This window comes from Hemitrygon akajei, chromosome 8 (genome assembly GCF_048418815.1).
Source record: "Hemitrygon akajei chromosome 8, sHemAka1.3, whole genome shotgun sequence".
Taxonomy (NCBI): Eukaryota; Metazoa; Chordata; class Chondrichthyes; order Myliobatiformes; family Dasyatidae; genus Hemitrygon; species Hemitrygon akajei.
In genome coordinates, this window is record NC_133131.1 from 144101578 (window position 1) to 144129226 (window position 27649).

General features: G+C 38.9%; 1 protein-coding gene across 6 annotated transcripts in view; it reads right to left on the bottom strand.

Annotated features, from left to right (window-relative positions):
• LOC140732326 (partitioning defective 3 homolog) overlaps window positions 1-27649 on the bottom strand; it is an 838958-nt gene that overhangs the window by 393073 nt on the left and 418236 nt on the right. The window contains exon 1 of one of the 6 annotated variants that reach the window (XM_073054820.1): window positions 27410-27469. The exons of the other annotated variants lie outside the window; for them this stretch is intronic. Within the exon in view, the coding sequence (XP_072910921.1) occupies window positions 27410-27460 (51 nt within the window). The 5' untranslated portion in view covers window positions 27461-27469. Of the gene's footprint in view, window positions 1-27409; window positions 27470-27649 lie in introns of those variants that run through there. 6 annotated transcript variants of the gene reach the window in all.

The following is a 27649-nucleotide window of genomic DNA, read 5'->3' on the forward strand; positions in this document are numbered from 1 at the left end:
ATTTGGACAGGTTCATAAATTGAAAAGTTTAGAGGGATATCGGCACAGTGTAGGAAAATAGGACAAGCTCAGGAATGCAACTTAACCAACAAGGATGAGTTGGGGCAGAGAGTGTTTCCATGCCATCTATCTCTATGACTCTATTTAACTAGAGTACCTTTTTAATTGCTTCCAGTCGGGTATGTACATTCTATTTAAGATTTTATAAAAGTGAAGCGATTGTCAAGTTAAGAAAAGAGCTCAAATGAAGCTATTGTGATAAGGTATTCATTCCACTTTCAGTGAACTTGATATGCTCTTGAAATAAAATGGTAAAGGAGAGACAACTGGAATTAAATAGAGAAAGAAAATGTCAGCCCTTCAGAAACCAGAAGATCAATTTACAAGGACAGTTGAGGTACAGAGGCACTTTAATTAAATGAAAAACATCCTGCTTATCTGTGAACTCATTATCACATGTGGACATCCTGCATGCCAAAGGTTTTAACAGAAGAGGGAAACAAACAAACTTGACTGAGGCCTCATTCCATACTTACAAGACTGTGCATTCACCTAAAGAGAACAGGAGAAAATATCACAGTGAATCATACTTTAAATCTTATCAAAGTATTTTTACGCAAAACATTTACAATTGTAAAGGGGGTTTCTTCTTTTTTCTTTGTTACTGTGTATGTAATCAAAATGGCTTCTTTGTTTTGTTAAAAGCAGGAATGCTTCTTTGTTGCGAGAGAGTGCTGGAAGCTTGTTTGGGTTAAAATTTACTGATAACGAGAATTGTATTCCTTTGTAAACCAATTGAGATTAATGTTGTTCTTTCTTCTGAGTCTGTAAGCTATTGTTGGCGGGCTTTTGGGGAGATCGGCGCGAGGGGTTGAGAGAGAGAGGACGTGATGCTGTAAGCTGGGCGAGGAACGGACCCCAAGCGGGGGTCCAAGGCCAGGAGGTACTCCGAGGAGAGGAGATAAAGCTAGATGTGCTTGGCTGACCACTTCGGGTGGTCCTAAGCTGCGAGTCGAGGAGTTCGGAGGGGATCGAATGGTGGCCAGAAGACTTCAGTAATTGAGCTCCAACAGTTGTGCATGAAGTGGTTTGGACTTTGATAAGTTTGGCACCTTTTCTTTATTGTTTTTCCTTCATATATACTGTATCGTTATTAATCACTTAGCTATAGTAACCTTTATAAATTTTACTCATTTAATCGCATATGGTGTACTGTCTGTTTTTGGGCGAGGTGGGGACATCACACAGCATCCACACCAGCTGATTACCCAGTTTGGCGGGGCCGAAGGCTGCTCCCCCCTAGACGAGAACGAGCTGAGCGAGCCTGAGGCGACCCAGGGGGTTACACAATTAAAACTAAGAAGAAAGTAATGCAAGTGTGATGTGTTAATACATTGAAAGTCTCTTCACTTATCCTGCTGAAGTAGATACTTTATAATCTAAGGAAGAAAAATTTTCCCGAATTTCAACCATTAGCCACCTCTCACTTCCAAGTGAAAGAGAATAACAGACATGATGTTACACAAAACAGAATGAGGCCCAAAGACATGTCCATGTCAACCATTTAAACTCATCTTTACTAAACTGATTTAACCATATTTGGTCTGCCTTGACAATTCTGGTGTTTGTCTGGGTGCTTCTTAAATGATGTGGAAGTACCTTTCTCTACCACTTGCACCTCCTCAGGTAGATCATTCCACATTGGAGTCATTCCCCTTCAGACAAACTACCTCACCACAGGAAAAAAATGTCTTGGTATCTATCCTATCTCTTTCCCTCCTCCTAATTTTGAATACCTCTATCGGGTGACCTCTTCGCCTCCTCCAACACAGGGAATGTATAGAAACCCAAAATATCCAATCCCTCCTAATAAATAAATGCTCCAATCCAGGCAAGATGCAGCAAATCTCACCTATGCGCACTGCAACACAATTACATTGCTTCCTCAGCGTAGTAATCAGAACTGCACATAATAATCAGGTGTAGCTTAAAATTGTAACATTACATCCCTACACTGATATTCTATACAGCAGTTTATGAAGACAAACATCCTTTTAAGGTTCTTCATCAAAATATCTGCCAATAATTGCACTTTCAGTGGGTCTTGGACTAATACACCAAGGTCTCTCTGTTGATCATCACCAGTTAGGACTGACATTTATTGCCGATACTGTTAGTTGACCACTACAAATGCATCATTTCACACTTGTTAGAATTAAATTCCACCTGCCACTGCTCCATCCATCTTCCATGTTGATAACCACCAATATTGTAGGCTAGTACAATCTTTCTTGACATCCAGAACACCACAGATTTTCAGGTTGCAAGGCTAATGGGACTGTTCTGTTAAGAACAATGAAAAAGTATGGCGACAAATTGAGAAATGGTCCTTGTTGTAAGAATACATAGCTTAAAATTACAAAACAATTGGACAACAAGCAGGGCTAAAGAACAAGACACCAAATCTAGTGAATTATTTTACATAGCTCTAGTATTCACCGTGAAGATGCGGTTGCATATCTGGAGGCAAAATCAATATCAGTGTTAAAAATTAGACAGGATAGCTGGGTGAAGGAATGAAGGAAAGCAAAAATATGGATAAATGTGATGACAACTATTCAACTAGAAAGTTTTTTTCTCCTGAGACCGACAAGGCTAAAAACATTTTTCTGTGTTGGTACTTTTTTTTAAAAAAAAGAGAACAGCAACTGCTTGCAAATAACAGAGGAATTTTCAGCAAACTAAAACCCATAAGTACTTTTATGAATACACCGCCAACCAGGGCCTTGGCTTTTTGCTATCCCCATGACAGTTCTCCGTGCTTATCTCAGGAATATTTTCATATAAATCATGCAGGGAAGCACTCTGCATTCCACAACAGCTAAACATAAAATCTATCACAGCTTGCATTACAACAGCTTTGTTTGATGACTCAAAGACAGCTTCCAGAAGCATCAAGGATCTAGATAATCAGAACAAATCATTCCGATTCCAACATTCATATACAAGTGCTTTCTCATTTTTTATGCAACTGACAACAGTTCTGTCAGCAAGACCTGGACATTGGATAACTGCCTGTACTTGGAACTTCAGCAGGGACACAAGACAGGTAATAACAGATTGCCTGTCAACTATATAAATCAGCCTGATTTTCATGGCACAGAAATACCTGGCAGGGTGTATAACAGAGTTATTCAGGCATTTCTTGCTTTATTCCTCCTCAGTGAAAATCTATTATGTAGATTGCCCTCTGGGAAGACTGAGGTTGCTGAATTGCCGCTGTGTGTATTTTAAATAACAAACATGCTAACTGGCTGAAAAGTGTAGAAAAGGTTAATTATTTAACAACGCAAAGCTGGTAAAATAAAGTTTGTGTGTATACACATGAGAACATTAAATGAAAAGTGATGGATATTTAAATATTTCAAAGTGCACTTCAAGGCAGTGTGGAAAACAAGTGAAGAAATTACAATTTTAATGATATGAAACTGCTGATGGTGGGGAAATTGTCAACAATAAGTATCACCACAGCTTTCATTTAATACTTGCATTCTTTATAGTCAAAGTCTAAATTTATTGTCAAAAACTTGTGCAATCATGTACAGCCATATGTTTCATTTTCTTGCAGGCATTTACAGGAAAATAAAGGAATACAATAGAGTTTTTGAAAAATATACATAAAGACTATCAAACAACCAATATGCAAAAGAAGCCAAATTGTGAAAGTAAAAAAAACAGAGAACATTAGTTGTAGATTCGGAAGTTGTGCAGTCCCTGAAAGTGAGTACATAGGTTGTGGGATCAGTTTGGAGTTGTGTTAAGTGAAGTTATCCATGCCCAGACAGCTGTTCAGAAGTCTGACTGTTATTGGGTAATAAATGTCCCTGAACCTATGGTGTGGAACATAAGGCTCCTGTACCTCCTGTCCAATGGTCTTCATGAGAATGGAGCATGACCTGGATGGTGGAGTGTTTGAAGATAAATGCTGTTTTCTTGTGGCAGCACTCTTTGTAGATGTGCTCAGTGCTGGGGATGACTATTTGTATCATGGACTGGGCTGAACACATCACTTTTTGGGCATTGGTGTTTCCAGGCCATGAAACAACAAGTTAGGATACTTTTTACACTGTGCATCTGTAGAAATCTGGCAAAGATTTAAATGTCATGCCAAATCTACACAAACTTCTAAGTAGAGGTGCAGGTATGCTTTCTTTGTGACGGCACTTAAGTGCTGGCCCAAAGACAGATTGCTGGTATCATGAACCAAGAAATGAAAGTGACTGTCCCGCTCCACCTCCTGGACCTCTGGCTTCTTCCTCCTGCAGTCAATAACTGGCTCTTTGGTTTTACAAATGTTGAGTGAGAGATTGGCATTGTGGCCCCGTTCATTCAAATTTTCAACCTCCCTCCTATATGCCAATTCATCACCACCTTTAATTCAGCCATTTTTACTAGATGGATGGTCACAGACCATGACATGGGTTTAAGAACAGGCAATGTGCCAAGTGCATCAGTCTATGCTCACGGTATCAAAAAGATACTCAACTCATTTTAGCACACACAAGATGCTGCAGCAACTCAGGAGGCCAGACAGCCTCTATGGAAAAGAGTACAGTCGATGCGTCAGGCTGAAACCCTTTGGCAGGACAACACATTTTCTTTGTCTCATAAACAAAATATAAATAAAACTCACAAACACAAGAGATTCTACAGATGTTGGAAATCCAGTGCAACACACACAAAATTGTGGAAACATCAACTGTTTATGCCTCTCCACACATACTGCAAGTAGATATATGCATGTGTGTATATACATACACATACATATATAGGCACACATATGTGACATATATATCTGTGATATTAATATTATTATCTGGGTTTCAGAATAGATGAACTCTGTGATTTATAATCTTGCTAAAATATGAAATATTTAAGTTGCACATGGAGCTGTAAAAGGCCAAAGCCAAGAAATATACAGAGCTCGTCAGTCATTGTAAACATTCTTATCTCTTCACCAAAGCCATATGCTTCCTTTTGCAAAACAAGAACATTCATTAAAAGTGTTGACATGCATGGATATGCTTGACAATATCCACATAGCAGAACAATGCCAGATTAGAGAGGTCATAATGCTGAAGCACGTAGAATTGTGATAACGCTCTAAATTATTGCCGGTTTTCTTATATTCCAGACCTAAGATTAGCAGGAATTAACCAACACCTGTGAAAGATTATGCAGTAAAACTGACATTCAGTTTCATAGAAGCTCACTGATCGTGACCAGACTTCTTTATTTGAACAATTTTTTTTTAAGTTCAGCAGAGGCGAACATTTCCTGTAAATTGGAAGTCCGCATTCTCTGTGGTAGCACCTCACTTTAGTGTTGCATAAATGGGCCCAATCCAAGAAACCAAGCACCAAATCTAAAAAACTGAATACCTCAGCGCCATTCTGCTGAGGAGATAGTAATTTTCAGATGAGGCAATAAACCAAATTCCTGTTTATCCCTTTACATTGATTCAATGGTCAGAAAACATTATTAAAAGAAGGGCAGTTGGATTTCCAAGAGACCAAGAATCATATAAACTTCAAGCAACAATTCCACTGGACCAGTGCATTGAAATGGATGGTCAGCCCTGTTTTAAATACCACAGTTCTGTTTTATTTTAAAGATTATAACGATGGAAATTATGGTCATGTTGAATTACATTTTGCAAAGTTACCATATCATCAGATCACACCACACATTCACAGGTTCACATTGTGCAATTATGGCCAACATTAGTCCATAAAATACATAATTAAGACAGGATATTTACACCTTACTACTTAACAACAACTGTGCATATATCAGCTGTCACATTTTCTTACATTAGAACAGTGTCGATATTTCAAAATACATGTCATTCGGTGGAAGTCTTGTATTATTTCCAAAAATTTTGAAATGTGCAATATAAGCTTATGGCTCTTGCTTTGATACCTTTTATTTCTACTTTATCAACCATTATAATGCAAAAACATTTTTACAAAAAGGACTAGTCCATGTGGCCCTTCAACCTTTTAAGTTTCTCCACCATTCCTGGTTGATCCTCAATAATATAATCTACTCTTTCCTCGTATCTCTTGATGTTTGAATTGTATCACCATCTTCAATATACTCAGTGATGAGGCTTTCACAGCTTTCTGTGGGAGATGATTGCACAATTTGCACCCTATGAGTGAAGAATTCCTTTTCTCATTTCTTTTCCTATATCCTGAGACTGTGACTTCTAGTCTTGACTCTACCCCAATCAATGGAAAAGTCCCTTGGGCAAAGAGCCTGTCAGAATTTTATACATCTTGTCTTTCTATGATATTGTTGTGGCAGACACCCAAAGTACTTCACAAAATCTTGCAATGAATTGCAATATTGGAGCGACAACCTAAGAAGACTTTAATTTTAAAACAAACGTGAATTTGGAAGAGAAAATGCAGCGAATAGAGGTTATGAGTGTGTGGCGCGTGGCCAAGCAGTTAAGACGTTGGACTAGTGATCTCAAGGTTGTGATTTCATGCCCCAGCCAAGGCAGCGTGTTCTGTCCTTGAGCAAGGCATTTAACCACGCATTGCTCTAGTCCACCCAGCTGAAAATGGGTACTGGCAAAATGCTGTGGGTTAACCTCACAATAGACTGGCGTCCTATCTGGGGGGGGGGGCAGTCTCGTACTCTCAGTTGCTTCACACCATGGAAACCGGCATAAGCACTGGCCTGGTGAGCCTATAAGGCTCGGGACAGACTTGTAACTTTAAGAGGTTATGAGTAAATGGGACTTAGTTCCCATGAGTCCTGGAGTTTTGGTGGCATTCATGGTTTAGAAAATGAGAAGCTAATGTAAAGAATGTGAGTAGTAGTGAGCCTGGAGGCAGTAATGTCATAGATACATTTTTCTGAAACAAATGGGTCAAGACTGCTATTTTTACAGAACTAGCAGTAGACAGACTTGGCAACTGACTAACACATGCTGATGTCATTGCCATTTTGGCAAAAACCATGTAAATATTTTTCACAAAGCCACCCTTGAAGTTGAAATCAATTACTGACGCAGGACAAGACTCATGACTAAACAAAAAAGATGTTGGGAATGCTCGTCCTATCTTTATTTTAGACTATCCACATCTGCAGTTTTTTTAAACAACAGTTCGGTCACTGAGTTAAAATCTGCAATGCAATGAAGCGCGCGCGCACGCACACACACACACACCAGCCCTTAACCTAGGCCTCAGTGAAAGTGGAACCGCTTTCAAATTCTACAATGGATAAGATAAGAATATATAACACTGCATCCAGAATTAGGATCAGGAGTCCATCAGCCTCACTTGCTTTTTTCACTATATGATAAGATTGTGGGGGATATCTATATTAATTTAATTTACTTGCCTTGATGTATGTCGCACCATTACCTTGCCTTGCTTCACAGAAACTATACCTAGCTGTTGAGTTCCTCCAGCATTTTATATGTGTCACTCATGATATACATCTGCAGAATCTCTTCTGTCTGTGAACCTCCCCACTTAGGCTCTAATTTTATATTTAACATTTAATATTTTATATTTAAGGCTATCCTTTAATTTCATATCATGCTTCTGAGTCACATGCTTTTTTGACACAAGTAGTGTCTCCCCTCTATCCCATCAAATCCTTTAAGCTGGAGTGCAACGGCTGTGCAATTTGAGATATAACTCAAGGTTCTGTCTTACTTAAATAGCTGTAAGTGACATTAATATTTTTTCGACTGGAAGAAAATCATTCACCATTGTCCAAAGAGTACGGCAGACAAATAGTATCAAATTTAAAACCTACATAAAGGAATCATTGAAAATAAATATATCAAAATATATTTTTGTTAGTTATTTTCACACACAGACCAGCAGTCATTTTTACAATCATTTACTTCTGAAAAGTTTCTAAGATGCCAAATGACATTAATTCAAAAAAATCTGCAATATAATCCAATCATTAGTCAACTTTAAAAATTTGATAAGCATTCCTTATGAACTGGTATCTGAGTTATTTTGAATCTGTTTAATATTAATTGTTTTGAGGATTGTGTATCACAGCTGGCATGTTTAACATACATAACTCAATCACACATATTAGTAATTCTCTCCAGAGTTAACCTAAAGTTCTTTGTGCCAAGATTATCTTTCTGCATAGCTACTTAATGGTGGTATAGCAGCGTAGTGATTAGCATAATGCTATTACAGCACCAACAATCGTGGATCAGGATTCAATGCCCACCAATGCTGGTAAGGAATTTGTACATTCTGCCTGTGGCTGTGTGGGTTTCCTCCAGGTGCTCTGGTTTCCTCCCACAATCCAGTGATGTGCAGATGTGGGCATACTGTATTGGGACTGCAAATGTGGCAACACGTGTGGGCTGCCCCACACAATTCTTACTGATTTGATTTGGCGAAAATGACGCATTTCACTGTATGTTTCAATGTACACATGACAAACAAAGCTAATCTTTAAAAAAAAATCTTTACAGTGATATACTCACAGCTGTGGATTTTGGGAGTTAATCCAGACAATCAAAGTTCATTTGTTCTTCCAAAATCATAACAACCATATCTAATTTACATCACTTTTTTATCCTTCATTTCTCCCAATTTTCAATGATTGCTTTTCTCATTAACATGGTGCACATATGGAAATTACATTCCTTTGTTATTCCACAAATTAGTGTATCCCAGCTAATGACTCACTGTTCTTACTATAGATATCATTTGTTCTGATCATCTTCCGGCTCCCTCTCCAAATCGACACAGCAGGATCAAGTAAAGCCACAAATGTAGTAGTTCCTTTACGTCAACTTGCTACTGTGCAGCAACAAAAATCAGCCTCAACCCATTGAACAGAGCCAGTAAAATTAAATCCACTCAATTGACTTTGGAGGTTCCATCAGATAGTCCTTGACTCAAGCTGTCATTATATTGACATGAGGCAGGTGTATGCATCGGCAGTCACCAACACATGGGTCGTAACTTGTGCAGCTGGTATCAACACAATGAACAATAGATTTGAGGTTTTTTTAAATATCCCTAACAAGTATCAGCCCAAAGGCCTTCACCAGCACCTGACAACTTTGAATCTGACATGACTATTTTGATCTCACCAGCCAAAGAACCTGGCTTTCTGAATTCACCGAATCAGAAACGTATGAAATTCAAACTGCAAAAGCAGTTGACAAAAATACGAGAAAAGGTTTAACCCATCACAATAAATAGAAGAAAATGTATCTACTAAAGCCGCACTGAAATTTGCTGTTCAATAGCTGAAGCATCTAATAAAAGAATAGGTTTGTACCACGAGAGCTTAACATCATTATTTTGAATTGCCTTTGGAAATAGTCCCTACTTGTAGGAAGATAATTTGCACACTTCCAGATTCCACCAGTGGGTTAAAAAGAAAAACAAATTTTTTTCTGCTGTTGTAGTGATGATGGAAATAAAATTACAAAAAGCCCCAAGGCTTTCTTTAAGTAATGCCATGAGATTTTAATTTCCTTTTCCCCACCACTGTGCCCCACTCCCATTTTTCTGCATTACAGGCATCACCAGTAAGACTAACATTTATTACCTTCATAACTAACATTTATTTCATCACCACCTTCCCATCGCTCCCAATTGGCCATGGGAAGGTGATGATGAAATATTGCAGTCCTTATAGTGAAAGTCCTCTAACAATGCCATTGGGGAGAGTTATTCCAGGTTATTTTTAAGACCAAATGACAAGGAAGGACTGACGGTGAATGTCCTCATCAGGATGCTGTGTGACTTGGAAGAGTTGTAGTTCTTGTATAAATTTTCTAATTTATATTGCTAATTTATGTGTTTCTTATGAATGCTGTGGATTTGATACAACATGCCTATGACGCTGTTGGAATTAAATTTTTCATTGCACTTGTGCATACATGTAGTGATGCATATCTGTACTGATGCATATGACAATAAACTTGACTTTGACCTTCAGATTAGTGTGCTGTTGTTTCATGTTGCTCTTGTCCCGCTTGGTGTTTGAATTCATGCATTTGAAAGGTGTTGTCTGAGTAACCTAGGCAAGGCACTTTTTTAGACTGTACAAATAACATCCCAAGCACGTAAGTGATGGAAGAGCTGAATGCTCAGGGTTATTGATGGGGTTCTAGTTCACTGGCCTACTTTGCTCTGGATTTTACTGAATGTCTGGATCATCGCTGGAGATGCACTCATCTGGACCAGCAGAGAGTATTCCATCATGCTCAATACCTGTACCTTGTACAAGCTGGAAATGCTTGGCAAGTCAGGAATAACTCACAACAGGTTACCCAGCCTTTGACCTGTTGCCATGGTTACAGTACTGATGTGGTCGATTGAGTTGAGCTTCCACTCGTTACTGATCCCCCAGGACGTTGATGGTTGGAAACTCATCAAAAGCAATGCCAAGGAATGTAAGGAACAGGTGAATAAGACATGCTGGACATATCACTGCCTGGCACTTCTGTGTAATGTCAGTGTTGTTTATCCTATTTCCACAGATGAATGGAGCTATAATGGTACAGCAGGGCTTCGTTTGGCTGATCAAGTCCATGTGGACTCTTCCCACAGAAATCCAGTCAACATCATTCCCCTGTTCCATCAGCATGGATCTGCTAGTTTATTAAGCTCAAATCCTTTCATGTTCAAGTTCTTGATCATTCCCACTACCAGCACATTTCCTGCCGTTATGCTCTGGGCTCTTCATCTTCACTGAGTAACTTGGAGCATTGTGTACATACCCCTGAATCCCTTGACCCAATATCTGACCTTGGTCCTTATATCATTAAATAACGGAAACAGCACCTCTGCATTTACTTGAAACTAACTTTTGATCTAAAATCCATCATCCCTTAAATCACTCAACTAATAGTCATTCAAATCTTCTCAACAGCTTTCACATCTTACTAAAGGTGTGATAATCAGGACTGGAGGCAGTACTTTAATGGTGGCCTCAGCAGAGATTTATTAAGGTTCAATGAATTTCCCTGATTACATACTCTGTTTAAGAACAGTTCGATAGCATAAGCTTTGGATCTCCAAGTCCATCTTTTGATGCATATGACTGCAGTTGTGTTACCTTTCTTGGAACAAAGAATAAGACACAACCTGACATTGTGTGCTTGACTAATTACAGAGATACAGAACAACTCTCAACTTAATTTTCCCTTTTCTCTCCCATAAAACGTGCTTAATTTGACTGTCCTGATATCATCAACTCTATATTTTCATCACCCTTCACACAGCTGAACAGGAAGATCAAGTTGTCCTTCATTTGTCTGAAATGCAACATTGCTGTATCCCAATTCAGGTTGATTTTATGTATACACTACAACAGGACTCAAAGCTCAAAGTAAATTTTATTGTCAGAATACATATATGTCACCATATACAACCCCGAGATTCATTTCCCTATGAGCATACTCAACAAACCTATAGAATAATAACTATAACAGAATCAATGAAAGACTGCTGAACTAGAGTGTTCAATCAAGAGTGCAGAACACAGTAAACTGTAAATGTAAAATGAAAGAAATAATAAATTAAAAAGCAATAAATATCGAGAAAGTGAGATGAAGAGTCCTTGAAGTTGAGTCTATTGGTTGTGGGAACATTTCCATGAAAGGGCAAGTGAAGTGCAGTGAAGTTATCCCGTTTGGTTCAAGAGCCTGATTGTTGAAGGGTAGTAATTATTCCTGAAGCTGGTGGTGTGAATCCTGAGACTTTTGGACCTTCTTCCTGATGGCAGCAGTGAAAAGAGAGCATGTCCTGGGTGGTGGATGTTGATGGATGCTGCTTTCCTGCAACAGCATTTCATGTAGATGTGCTCAATAGTGGGGAGGGCTTTACCTGTGATGGACTGGGCCATATCCACGACATTTTGGAGGACGTTTTATTCAAGGGCATTGTTGCTTCCATGTAATGCAGCCTGTCAATATACTCCCCACTAAACATCTATAAAAGTTTGTCAAAGTTTTAGATGTATACCAAGTCTCCATAAACTCCTAAGCAAGTAGAGGCACTGCCATGCTTTCTTCATAATTGCACTTGCTTCCTGGGCCCAGGACAGGTTCTCTGAAATAATAACAAACCTCTCCACCTCAGATCCTCTGAAGAGGACTGGCATTGAAACTCTCCTAAAATCTATAATCAGCTCTTTATTTTCGCTGACATTGAATAAGAATTGTTTTTATGACACCACTCACCCAGATTTTCAATCTCCCTCCTAAATGCTGATTTGTCACCACCTTTGATTCAGCCTGTGACAGTGGTATCATCAGCAAACTTGAGTATGGCATTGGAACTGTGCTCAGCCACACAGTCATAAGTGTAAAGCGAGTAGAACAGGAGACAATGCACACAGCCTGGTGGTGCACCTGCACGGAGGGAGATCGTGGAGGAGATGTGATTGCAATCCAAACTGTCTGGGGTCTGCAAGTGAGGAAATCCAGGATCCAGTTGCACAAGGAGATATGGAGGCCAAGGTCTTGGAGCATATTGATTAATTTTGAAGGGATGATGGTATTGGTTGCGGAGCTGTAGTTGATAAAAGTATCCCGATGTATGCATCGTTGCTGTCCAAATGTTGCATGGTTGAGTGAAGAGCCAAAGGGATGACATTCAGCATGTCTCTGTTGCTCTGCTCGGCAAAATGGAATGGATCTGAGTCGCATCTCAGGCAGGAGCTGATATGTTTCATCACCAGCCTCTCAAAAGGAGAAAGAAAACATAAGCCAATAGACATGGAGGACTTCAATATGCAGATAGTTTGGGACAATCAGGTTGGTGTTGGTGATGGATTCCAGGAGGGGCTACTTCTAGAGTGCCTACTAGATGGCATTTTAGAGCCCTAAAGCAGGTGAATACCACACATCGCCAAAGCTTGAGGTGAAAGATCTCAGTGAGCACAGCACCCTGTTAAATTAGTCTTTATTATGTGGTCAGGTACCCCGTCTGGCCCATATGCTTTTTGAGGGTTCATCCTCTTGAAGGCAGCTCACATATCGGCTTCAGAGATTGGTATTATCACTGGGGGAGGCTGGAATTTGTGATGGTGCCTCCATGTTCTGACAGTCAAACCGAGCATAGAAGGCTTTGAGCTCATCTGGAAGCGAAGCCCTGCTGTCTCCTATATCGCTTGATTTAACTTTCTATAAGAGATGATCGACTCTTTAAGTTAAAAACCATAGCTGAGTCCAAATCAAGTGCTGCAAAATAACAAACTGCTGGAAGAACTCAGGGAGTCAAGCAACATCTATGGACTTAAAAGGAACATTCTTGTATCCCTTCTGTTGCTGCTTCGCCCACTGAGTTCCAACAGCAGTTTTTTTTTTGCTCCCAACTGTCTTGTGTCTTTAAGTCAACTGCTGCTAGATTCGAATGAGGTGAAGACACAAATGTAAGAGGGATAAATACTCTGAAATTCAAATAAAAACTAAATTTTCAAACAATGCATGTCCAGATTTTAAAACATTAGAATTTGTCAAGTCACTGGAGAAACACCAGGCGTTTTCCACAACTTTTATCTTTAAATGCATAATTTGTTGATGAGAAGAAACAGAAGAGTGCACACATGACTAGGTCTAACAGGATGCATCTGCCCACACTTCATGCACCTTAAAACCCTCATATTAATCAATGGACAATAGGCTACAATAATGGTGAACTCCATAAAAAGGAAAGATTGATTTTAAAAATATCCAAGTCACCTAACAATATGAAAAATACAAAGAAACTGGAAGCACTTGTGGGAAGAATGGATTTCCTTCTTAGTCCAGATTTTCTTTGAAAGCTTCAACAATGATGGGCAAGTCTGTTAGTCCTTTGCCGGTGACCTTATTCAGTGTTTTGCCCACAGGCGATGTAGAATGAGAAAGAGGAAAGTAAAAGTCCCAGGAATAATTTGACTGCTTCCCAGCGTTTGGTCTTTGCTCAACACTTCAGTGAACTACAGTGTTGAAAGAAATTCTCAATAATGCATCAATTAAATGTCAAGACCACATCCATCCTAACTAGCATACTAACTTATGCCACTAAAAAAAAGAACCTGACCTTATTAAAATATAGTGGGGAAAGATGATAATAAGCATGTACTGAAATGTAAACTGCTGCCAAAGATAGTGAAAGGCGAATAGATTTTGAAAAATCATTTTTAAAAAGCCTTTCATCTTCCTTGCTGCCAGAACAGCAAAAATCATACTTTTCAGTCGAAAGCTTGATTTTCTGGACAATCGGGCTATGGTGAACTATGATGTCAGGTCACTGAGAACTCAGCTTCCTAACACTAAATATGGATGTAATTCTTCGCAAATATGCTGCTGGCATGGGGTTGCAGCAAGACAAATGAAATCTTGGGGTGTACAGAACTTACAATGCAGCTATAGATATCATTTGGGATTGAGCCTCAAAGTATTAAACCAAACTGTGGACCGCCAGCAGTTCCCATACACTGTCATCAGAGGACAAAAATTAGTTAGTAAATTTAAATACTTAGAAATCAGAATCATAATTGGGTGACAAGAAATCTCTTGTTTTGCAGTAGCAGTACAGAGCAAGGGCGGAAAAGTTCTTAAGTTTACAAAAATAAATAAATGAATAGATAGTGCAAAAGAAAAGGAATGGTGCACATGGACTGTATAGAAATCTGATGTAGAAGGAAAGAAATTGCTTTTGAATCATTACATGTGATTACTGAGTCATTAAAAGCAGAAGAACTCAAATTAATCTCAAGCTGGTTTAACAAGAAGCCCAGATGAGTAAATACACATGATCAATTAATGACTCAGAGTGGTACAGCATGGCACAGGCCCTTCAGCCCGCTTCATTCAAGATGTCTACCTACACTAATTCTATTTGTCTGTGTTGAACTCTTATCCTCTGAACCTTTCTATCTATATGCCTGTCCAATTTTGTTAAACATTTTAATTGTCCTTGCTCTTACCATCCTCTCTGGCAGCTTGTTCAATATATTCACCATCGCTGCATGAAAACAAGTCCTTCAACATCCTCTTTAAAATTTACATTCCCTCACATCATAGACCTGTGCCCTGTAGCTTTAGCTCCCCCTCCATCAAAGGAAAAAGACTGACTATTTACACTGTGGTCCTCATGAATTAATATCCCTCGATAAGGTTCCCCCCATCAGCCTCCTTTCCTTCAGGGAAAACAGTCCCAGCTTGTTCTGTTTCTCCTTACAACTTGAGCCCTCCAATCTAGCAACATCCTTCCTTTTGCACGGCGACCTGTACTAAACACAATACTCTACATGCTGTCTAACCAATACTCCAAGTGTAGTCTAACCAACCACGTTCAAGCAAAATATTATTTTTATATTCATCTAAAGGATGTGGTTGCACTGGCAAAGTCAGCATTGTGACTGACTAAAGCTGAGCCACACAAATGGGAAATTAAAAAAGTTTTTATTCACAGGGAAAACCTTCATGGGAGAAAGTCCAAGAGAGTCCCACTCTCCTGCCACAATGGTTTATAGCTTTTAAGCAAAAAATAGCAGTAAACAATTAACTACAGTTCAAATGGTTATAATCATCTACTTAAATTTAACATCTGAAGTACAATCAGTTAACTTGGCAGAATCACTCATTTACAATGGTTGCATATTCCAACTAGCAGAACCTCTTTGAATATTCAATACTGGTGTCTGTTCCAAAAGCTGCTGAGTACAAACTTCAGGAGCCAAAGTACACCCCTTTTTGATGCAGTGTTGAGGGTAACTCCCTAAATATACGAGCCAAAACATTAAATGATAAAAAAGACTGTCCTGAACTGTTCATTAGGTTGCAGAGAGAGACCTTTAACAATGGGTAAATACAGTAGCTGTTCACTTAACACCTCCCCTGATCACATTCTGAAGTTTTGGTCACTGATAAACATAAACATTCTTCAATCGTCTTCCCCTGCTTAGTTTCAATGGGACTGAATCAGATATCCCGCAGCCAATGACTGGTTTCATTGGTTTTCAGGTATCAGTTGCAGTTAAATAGTGAATTGTTTTTTTTCCCCTGAAGACTGGCTCTTACTGGACCCCCTACAATCCGCCCGCCGACATAACCGATCAACAAACAATTCAATAGCTATGGCATTACACACCGTCCTTACACATCTGGAGAAGGATGCTTGTGTGAGAATGCTTTTCTTGGATTACAGTTCACCATTCAACATTACAATTCCCTCCAGGCTTGACAAGAAGGTCAGAGACCTCAGCCTTCACCCTGTCTTACGTAGATGGATCCTGGACTTTTAGTCAGATCGTCGGCAGGTAAGAGTGGGCTCCCTCACCTCTGCCTCTCTGACCCTCAACACAGGTCCCCCTCAAGGCTGTGTACTAAGCCCCCTCCTTTATTCTCTGTACACCCAATACTATATCACCACCCATAGCTCCAATCTGCTAATTAACTTTGCTGACAACACTACACTGATTAATCTAATTTCAAATAATAATGAGGCAGCCTACAGAGAGGAAGTCATCACCCTGACGCAGTGGTATCAACAAAACAATCTGCCTCAAAGTTGCAAAAACAAAGGAGCTGGTTGTGGATTACAGGAGGAATGGAGACAGACTAACCCCTATTGACATCAATGGATCTGGGGTTGAGAGGGTGAACAGCTTTAGGTTCCTCGGCATCCACATCACCGAGAATCTCACGTGGTCTGTACATACCGGCTGTGTGGTGAAAAAGGCACAAAAGCGCCACTTTCACCTCAGATAGTTGAAGAAATTTGGTATGGGCCCCCAAATCCTAATAACTTTCTATAGGGGTACAATTGTGAGCATCCTGACTGACTGTATCACTGCCTGGTATGGGAACTGTACCTCTCTTAATCACAGGATTCTGCAGAGAGTGGTATGGACAGCCCAGTGCATCTATAGATGTGAACTTCCCACTATTCAGCACATTTACAAAGACAGGTGTGCAAAAAGGGCCCAAAGGTTCATTGGGGACCTGAGTCACCCGAACCACAAACAATTCCAGCTGCTACCACCCAGGAAATGGTACCACAGCATAAAAGCCAGGACCAACAGGCTCTGGGACAGTTTCTTCCACCAGGCCACCAGACTGTTTAATTCATGCTGACGTTACTGTGTTTCTATGCTATATTGACTATCCTGGTGTACATAATATTTATTATAAAGACCATAAGATATAGGAGCAGAAGTAGGCCATTTGGCCTGTTGAGTCTGCTCTGCCATTCAATCTTGAGCTGATCCAATTCATCCATTCATCCCCACTCTCCTGCTTTCACCACATACCCTTTGATGCCCTGGCAAATCAAGAACCTATCTACCTCTGCCTTAAAATATACCTGGTGACTTGGCCTCCACAGCTGCTTGTGGCAACAAATTCCACAGATTTACCACCCTCTGACTAAAGTAATTTCTCTGCATCTCAGTTCTAAAAGGATATCCATCAATTCTGAAGTCGTGCCCTCTTGTCCAAGAATCCGCTACCATGGGAAATAACTTTGCCATATCTAATCTGTTCAAGCCTTTTACCATTTGGAATGTTTCTATGAGATCCCCCCTCATTCTCCTGAGCTCCAGGGAATACAACCCAAGAGCTGCCAGACGTTCCTCTTTTAATTATAAATTACTATAAGTTCACATTGCACACTTGAATGGAGACATAATCTAAAGATTTTTACTCTTCATGTATTTGAAGGATGTAAGCAATAAAGTCAATTCAATTGAAAGAATGCCACAATTCCGGAATCAGCCTTTAACAGCTTGATCACAAGCTTCCTATAGCATGAAACCTGAACTACATACAAAACTCTATGTGCTGTCTAATCAAAATTTTGTACAATTTCTGATACTTCAAATGTGGTCTAACCACCCACAGTCAAGCAAAATATTATGTTCTATTCATTTACGGGATGTGGGCAGCACTAGTAAAATTTGTATTGACTGCCCGTCACCAGCTGTCCTTGAGATAGTAGAATGAACTTCTCAAACTGCAACTGCTATCAGGTGAAGTTAACTCCAGAGCAGCCAGGTCCATGATTCAGACCCAGACCTAACAATCCAATAATAATATTTTACCAAACCAAGGCACCATATGCCACGAAGGGAATTTGTGTTCTTTCTGGTGCCTGCTCCCATTGTATCTCCTAGCAATAGGGATTGCAAGTTTTAAAAGTGCTCTCACATCTAGAGCACTTAGAAGTGTACTTCAAGGGCAAATGCTGGAAACAGGGATTTGATTGGAGATGTCCCTTTCCGCCAACATGGACAGACATCACGGGTTAACTGGAACACCCAAGTGGTACATTTTCCATGATTCAGTCCAACAAGTGGGAGAAAATATTTGTTGTGTATTCTGCCGGCGACGCACACCACAGCTTTGTGTTGTGGGGCGAGTGAGTGTTTGGGGTGGCGGAAAGAGAGCAGGATCAAGGGTAAACACAGCACGATTCTTCATCTTCAACGGACATCATCTCATTTAATCCCTGGAACCAGCTGAATCCCAGCACTGGATTCTCATATTAAAACTCAGAGACAGCGCAAAACAGAAATCACTTTCTATCTTCACGAAGCCTACAATACATGCTGCCAGACAATCAGACAACACAGTAACAAAAAAATAACATACATCACAAACTAATAAGGATACTTCTATACACCATAAATTGAAAACTTGAAAATACATTAAAGAACACCGAGTTCCAGGAAGGCTCCAATGAACTGTCAAGCCTGATGTGAAAAAGCACAATAAACCAGGCACAGAAGAATTTTAGGTTTATCTAAATTACCTTCAATAAGGAAGGAGCTATAACTTGAATCAATGCCTATGTAATCACAAAATTTTTGTAGTGAAAAGGCCACTTCTTTAAAAACACTCAACAGTCTTGACTCAGACTTGCCCAAAGTTGCAAAGTCATTGATAAAGAAAAATTCTGCAAATTATTACTTTGGGAAGAATCAATGCTCTTGCCATCACAGAATGTTTCAGTCGAGAGTCAGAGAGCGCTACAGCATGGCAACAAACCCTTCGGCCCATCCAGTCCATGTTATTCTGCATAGACAATTTTGACTGGCACCTGGACCATAGCTCTCTATACCTCTCCCATTCATGTACTTATCCAAACTTGTCTTAAGATTTGGCTATCAAGCCTATATCCACCACGCCTGCTGGCAGCTTGTTCCACACTTTCACCACTCTCTAAGTCAAGAAGAGCCCCCCCCCTCAGGTTCCCCTTAACTATTATACCTTTTATCCTTAATGTATGAACTCCAGTTTTGTCTCACCTATCCTCAGTGGAAAAAAGTCTACTTGCATTTACCCTATTTGTACCCTTCATAATTTTGTATACCTCTATCAAATCTCCCCTCATTCTCCTACACTCTAGAAAATAAAATCCTAACCTATTCAACTCAGGTCCTCAAGTCCCGGCAAAATCCTTTGCAAAAAAAAAAGCACGCTCCTTTATTCCTACTTGTAAGGAATTCTTTGGCATTCCGAGTAAAAATGTTTCACAGGAGTATCCAATTTGAAACACAATGCAGAGCTATAAATTATGAAAGTCATTAATTCAGAACACATTTCCACAATAGTATATCTGCAGATTTTACTACAAATCCATCAAATATCAATACATAGAACCTCACTTTTTGAGCATGATAAGAGACATGAGAAATATTAACATGGTGACCACATATCAGAACAGTCAATGTGGTAAATTACTCTTGTCAAAGTTCCATATTTCAAACTATCCTGTGTGCAAAGATGATGAAAGAGTGTTGAATATGCTTCTTTCCAACTATATTCCAAACGAAGATTCCAAATTAAGCAGAACAAAATGCAGTAAATCTCACTTTCAACTTTCATGCAAATGATCAGTCAAAAAGCAGGCATTTTTAAGGAAAATATTTAATCTTTTGCTCGATCAGAATAATTACCAAGTTCTGCTCAAGCAGGAATCTGTCCAATCAACATGAACTGCCAAGCCAAATATTTCACTGAAACATGAATGACCTTACCTCCAAAAGCCATGCTTCCCACTGATATTTTTAAGTGGACAGCCATGGCTCTGGCTGCTAGGTTTTAAACTTCTGAACAGGTAATTTAACATGACATTTCAGTGCAGTACTGAGGGAACGCTGCCACATTGTCTGAATTACTGCTTGTTAAGTGAAGTCTAAGATTATGAAATCAATCTCTTGATCAGGAGTGCAAGAAAAATACAGCGTGTTTTTCCAGGAGTCGATGGGACATTATCTGGTACCCAAGAAAATAATTTTCCTTTGTTCCATTTTATTAAAACAGGTTACAGATTGCTGATTGTAGGATGAACTTCAGAAATTGATTGTAATAATTTCCAATGCTACAATGACTGTATTTCAATAATACTCAGACGGCTGTGAAATGCTGAGGTTACAAAAGTTCATGAATAAATACATTTCACTTCCTTAGCCTGCAGTTTTTCAACACAGAATTGCAGTTTAAGTTACGTATCACTTGGGATCTGTTTAGCAGTAAGACATGAAATTAAAAGATCTGCCTTTTACCAAGATATCTTAACTCAAGGCAAAAAAAGTTTGCGAGATACTTTTAATTAACTCTGCCTGCAAAAATATGTTCTTATCCAACCGAAAGTATTAGTTAGTATTCAGAACGGCTGCCCACAATAACATTACACAGAAATAAATAGCACAACCTGAAGCTGAGAACCTCCTTAGCAAGTTGGCAGATGACACCAAAACTGGTGGCATCATGATCAGTGAAGTGTTATTGATGATTACAACAGGATCTAGATTAAATACAGAAATAATAACAAATGGAATTTAACTTGGACAAGTGCATGGTGTTGCACTTAATTTAAAGCAGGGCTGAATTTAGACGTAAATCACAGGGCGCTGTAGAGTGTTGTACAACAGCAAACAGAATAAATGTACGTAGTTCCCTGGAAGTGGGATCAATGTTGATCAAATAAACTGAATGCTTCTGATGCACACAAATTCAAAAGCTAAAAACAATTCTTAAAGTCTTAAAAAATGGAAAAAAACTCTTAAAAACATTCAAAAGTTAATTCTGCAAAATCTATTGCTCTCTCTCACATTCATCGCTCATGGATGAAATACGCTGGCTAATAATGGTGCAGCAGGAAAACATCTGCTGGAAAACTGCACAAGTTTGACATAACTTTTAGGCAAGTCCAAAGTCAGGGCTGACAAATTTCAATAAGGGTTTCTGAAGAATTTCAGCATTTAAATAGTAATACGAAAGTCCCAAATTTATGATTAGTAACATGGGGAATTGGGGCGAAACCATGCAGAACTGCCAGCATTTTTCAGGAAAAACCTGGGATTATATTTCAGATTTTCACAACCATTTTCCTTTCAAAAAAACTGAAATGAATTTCCAAGTCATGTAAATTATTTTCAAAGTAGGATGGGCTTCTTCCCACTTTGGGTTGCAATCCTGCACCTAACATGCAATACATATCCATCAAAATAGTTGCAGATTTGATTCAATTTCAAATGCACAAAATTCGTCTGATTGTTGCTGTTTTTCCAGACAGTTCTGCAAAGAACAAGGAGAATTTCAGTAGAAAGTATTCTTCTTTATGCCAGTATTTGAGTGCACTTACAATGTAGAATTAATTCAAGGTAATTAGTAGTGGCAATAATAAAAATATTCCAGAGCAGTTAAAGCAAAAGGGCTTTACGATTATTATGTCCTTGATGTATTATCTGGAATCCAAGAGTCTAACATTTGCAACTATAAAAGTGAACTCAATTTCCATTCAATCCCCACTACTTTCAAATCTCTTACTATCTTTCCTTTCAGTTAGTCCTGACGAAGGGTCTTGGCCCGAAACGTTGACAGTGCTTCTCCTTATAGATGCTGCATGGCCTGCTGTGTCCCACCAGCATTTTGTGTGTGTTGTTTCAATTTCCATTGTACTATATCTCATAGATTATTCAAACTACTCTAATCTAATTCAGTCAATATTTTAATAAATCACTCAGATTAGAAGGAATTCTTCACTGTTTGGACATGAGTTTGATAAAAATATAATCCTTTGAAAAGGAAACATTCTTTGCCTGCACTGCTACATTTACTCTGTTTTCTAGCTGTACTTTCAAGTATCCAACTGGATTCTGTTTGTTTAATCATTATATAATCTCTTATCTTCCTATCAAACATAACACTTCACACTTAACTGTGTGGAAACCTGCCAATTACCCACTCATTCTGTGGGTTTGTTTATGTTATCTTGCATTTCAGCACACTTTTCTTTTGTGCTAACGAGACATGCTATTTGATTGTGGAGTAGTGCAGCCTCGATACATGCCCCTCGTTCAGAACAGCAAGTCTGCACCATTCATTTACATTGACCCCATTTTATTGTCCCCACATTTTCATCAACCTCCCCCTATTAATGGATTCACCTGCACACAAGAAGAATTTAAAAGCAACTTACTAACCTGCACACTTTTAACATATGGGAGAACCAGAGGAAACCTTTGCAAAACTCTAATTGAGAGCACTGGAGTTCAGGACTGAACCTCGATATCAGGAATTTCTGGGTAGGAACTGTCGAGCTCGTGCCACCTTGCTGCCAACTTGATGTCATTCTCAAATTTTCTTTGTATAAGTTGACAATACAATACAAGAATAACAATATTCCTTGACCCCTGATTCCACTTTCAGGCAGACTCCATGTCAAGATGATCTATAGCTTGTCTATTCGGAAAATTGGAGGACACAACGGATCAAGTTCAAGTTTCATCGTCATTCAATCATAAACATGTATCAGCCAAACGAAACAGTGTTCCTCTGGGCCCAAGGTGCAAAATATAGTGCTTATAGTCATGCACACACTTCACATAGCATATCTTCATTTCATTAAGATAGCACATAATAAATAATAACAACAACAACTACCGTTATCAAAATAAACTGATGTATTTTCCAAGGCCACTCTCTTAATTCCACTATGGTTCTGTCTGGCTTTAAGCCCACTCCCTGATTTACTGAATCAAACAAAATTTGGGTATCAAATCAGAAACAATGAAATGAGCTATACCTTAACAAACACATCTTTTATATATGACGATTCGAAATAATATGCTCCTTCATCAGTTAAGCTAAAACAATTAATTCAAGTAGAAACATTTTCAAAAAATATAAACATGAACTTTGGACTGGATAAATAGAGAACATTAACAGTGAAGAAAGGTGTAATAGAGCTAACAGAGTACAAAACAGAGCAGCAGGATGCAATACAACCGATGGATGAATATGAAACATATAAGTATCTCGGATAACAACAAGGAAAGAAAATAGATCATAGTGAAGTAAAGGAAAAAACCTTGGACATAGTTTTCTTCAATGGTTAAGAAAATCTGCCAAACATAGTTCAACAGTAAAAAAAATAACAAAGGCTATAAACAGTTCTGCTATACCTATGTTAATGTATTCTTTTGGCATAGTATTTTGGTCCAAATTTTACAAAGAAAAATCAGAACCAAAAACATTATGTGCTTAGATTAACACTACCTAGGACAGAAGGGAGAGGAAGAATAACAGACATTAAAAATCTACACAACAGTCAGGTAAAACTTCTAAGGATATACTTGCATCAACAAAAACAGCTACCAGAACTCAACACGAGCATATGCAATCCGATAGGTAGAATACACCATGAAACTTAGATGAGGGCACAGCCCAGAAAAATGAAGACATTATCACTATTGAAGAAAACGTTAACCAACAGAAGAGCATGACTCCACATGGAAGACTTCCCCACGATCTGAGCAGACTAGATGGCAAACAAAGAAGCGAACACCTGGCTCGGAGTTGGAGACCTCTTCCCAGAAACAGAAGGATTCTTTGTGGCAATACAGGACAAGATGGCTAACACAAAAAATTATCAAAAATACAAAATAAAAGACCAACAAATTCAAGATGATAAATGTAGAAATCACACTACAGGATCCTGTAGCAGTTTAACACAATCTGATTACTTACACAGGCACAATAAAGTGGCAAACATCCTTCACCAAAATCTTGCTTTGAAATACAAAATATGCAAAATTAAAAGAGGAAATTGAAAGACTTTGGAACATGAACTATTGTCCCAATAGTAATATCTACAACTGGTATCATCCCAAAGGCACTACACAGTAGGATTAAACAATTAGGGCCACACAGTAATATCTATGTAAATCTTCAGAAAGCCACAATACTAAACATCAATAGAATAGTCCAAAAGTTCCTAGCAATGGAGAAATTAGTGTGCTCAGTTATGCCCATAGCTCATATCCTAGCTTGATCTGAGAAAAAATAAGCAATAATAATAATAACAGCCAAAGTCCCTTAGTGGCATGGCCTGAAGGTTGATGGTGGACCGGATGTTGTCCTGGAGCAACAATTCAGCAAGTGCAAGGACACAGCAGTACCTCACCGATCCAGTTTGTTTTCCACCAAGCGAACACTAGACGGCAGTACAGGAGGGGCAGGTCCAAGCCCAGCATGGACTCCAGAACTCCTGCCATGCCTCTGCTCCCTCCCACAAGGCCTTTGGTTTCTCCTCCCCTGGGCGGCTACAGCAGGAGACACTTCGGTATGGAGGCCTGGTCCACACAGCTCTCCTGTCATCAATCTTACCAGTGAACCAGACTTGCAGTATTCTACATTACTAATGTCCAATAGGGTCTTGTGATCACAAGAAGATTGTCCAAAACAATCAAGCCCAGGGAACAAAGACCATCAGGTTTTCATGTTATAATATTTTTTTAAAACAATATATTAAGCACATCTTCCTAACCACAAAGAGCAGGAAAATTCATTTTGAAGACTGCAAAGCTTCTTCTGGTCCTGTAAAGCCCCAATTTTGAAATTCTCCATCCATCGCCTTGACTCACTCCGTGCATGAAAAGGATACAAGCAGGCCAAGTATTATGGAAATAAATAAATATTCATTACTATCTAATTTATATTTTGGTCAATAGATTTAAGTTCTCAGGACAAATGAGTACCTAATCTTATAAATTTCAAAACTGTAAACACAAACAGAAATAAATTACTTCCATATAAAAGGAAGCCAGTGTTCTTCCTGGAGACTGAAACTGCCACCCACTTAACTTCAGATGTTCAATTTATTAGTATGGAAAAACAAATAATGATCTCTCAATAAAAAGAAAAGCTATGCACAGCAAATTATGACCAGGATAACCCTGCCAAAAGGAAAAGAGATTCAACTGTAATTTTCAAAGGGAAATTGGATAGATTATTTAAACAGAGGTATTTGGTATTTTATGGTAAAACAGCAAGAGCAAAGGATGAGTTGTAGCTCAACAAACATAATGGACAGAGAGAATCATCTTGCCCTTTATTATACCACACCATATGAAAACTGGTAAACTGCAAACATTTTAAACGGATTTTCTTCATTATTTGTGACTTCAGATCCTCAGAAAACATCAGATGAACTTAAGCTTTGTCCGAGGAATGTAACGTGCAGAGAGAAACACATAAAAAGTGGCAGCTGAAGTAAAAGTCCCAAAATTATTTGAAGATTAACAGTATTGTGCATTTCTGATGGAGAAGCTGACATCAGTGAGGATGTTGTCCTGTAACCCACAGGACAAAATCAGCACTGGCTCATCCAAACTTCCTGGCATTAACAGGCAAAGGCCTCCTTTTGCTAAACCACCAAAGGTATTAATATATTAAAACAAACACATTTTAAAATTGCACAACAATTGTTTCTGTGCATGTGCATCAATTACTTAAATTTTGAAAAAGCTTTCTTCAGAGACTTCTGCCTTGTGCATGCTCTATAATAATCCATCTGCTGATCTCAAAAAACTATCAATATTGAAAAAGTGAAACATATCTGATAACACTTCTCTTCTTTTATTAGTAAGCTTCCTTGATTTTTTTCTTCTTGAAGTGTTTGAAGTCATTTCCAAACAGATACCCATTGAATATCCCAGAAATCCACTTGAAAAATAAACAAGGACAAACTATTAATAGGAGTTTGGGCAACCTCGAACCAATGAAAGAAAGTGCCTTGAAACTTATTCCAGAGAAACATGGTGATAACTCACATACGTCCTTTAGGGAAGGAAATCTGCTGTCCTTGTCTAATGCGGCTGCTATGTGATTATCAGTAATACAATTGACTTTTAAATATCCTCTGAAATGGAAGGTTACTGATTCATGCGTTGAGGGGTTTTGGATGGAAAATATCGGCAGATCTCCTTCAACACAATACCACGATAGTAAACAGCAACTGACAATCACATTGAGAAATCATCCACCCCATCCCATCTGAAAAAAATAATGGGGCTGAATCTGGTGTCCTATCTTTCTTGTGAAAAAGGATTTATCCAGGGAAGATCGAGTACTTTGAAGTTTTAGTGCAAACTTGTCAGACTGGCTGACTAGTTATCTTACAAGTCACCAGTTTAGATGGTCATGGTGATCTATCCAGTTTCATATTGCTGTTTGGTTCAGTGGAGTAGGAGCTGCTTCATGACTGCCATTCCTTCCATTAAAAATTCAAAAGTGGGCATGTTCTCTGATGATACCAATTTTCCGTTCCATTCACAAAGGCATCAACTGAGTGCACTGTATCAATATCAACAAGAACAACATTGAGGCCTGGGCTGATCATGTGACAAGTAACATTTATACCTTGGAGCGCCAGCAATCATTATCTTGATGGCAATCATTGTCAAATCCCCACCATCTACATGACTAGCATGTAAAACAGTACAGCAGAGGAACAAGCCCTTCAGCCTGCAATGTAATGCCAAACTATTCACATTAGCCATCAACTGCCTACACAATGTTCATATTCCTAAATCTCCTGTACATTCAATGTGCCTGTCCAAGAGCCTCATGAATACCTCTATTGTATTTGCCTCTGTGGTAATTGTAGTTTTTATCCTCAGCTAAATATGATAAAAGAACAGGCCAAGGCCTGGGTATTCTGGAGAAATTACTCATCTCCCAACTTCCCAAAATCATGACATCATCTCCATTTTGCACGATCAAACACATTCATCAACACTCGAAAAGCTCAAAGTAAAACAACATGATTGACTGACATTGAGCCCATCATGCTGAGCAAACATTCCTTCTGCCACAGTTCCCTGTGCCTGTCATATGCTTCATTCACCAACTGAACTCCAGCAACTCGTCAAGGCTTCTTCAACAGCACGTCCAAAACCAACAAATTCTAGCTGATCCTCCAAACCAAGGGAAGCGGTCACATGAGAACAGCACCGAGTACATATTTGTCTCCAAGTAGCGCAGCTTACTGAATGTAAAAAGAACATCACTACTTTATCAATCATGCATTCAAATTCCCGTAAGTACCTTTCGGGGCCCTTTATCACAAGGATTGCAATTGTTCAAAATGGGGCTCATAATCTTCTCTTGAAGGGAGTTAAGGAAAAGCATGAAATTCTCGGGGATTCAGGAATGCCCACTTCATTAATAAATAATAGCGAGGAGGTCTCAGCGCACAGTGGACCAAGGTAGCTGGCTTCATTTCAGTTAACCTTATCACACATTAACAAAGCAGAGATACTGCTTCAAATGGGTTACACAAGAGGT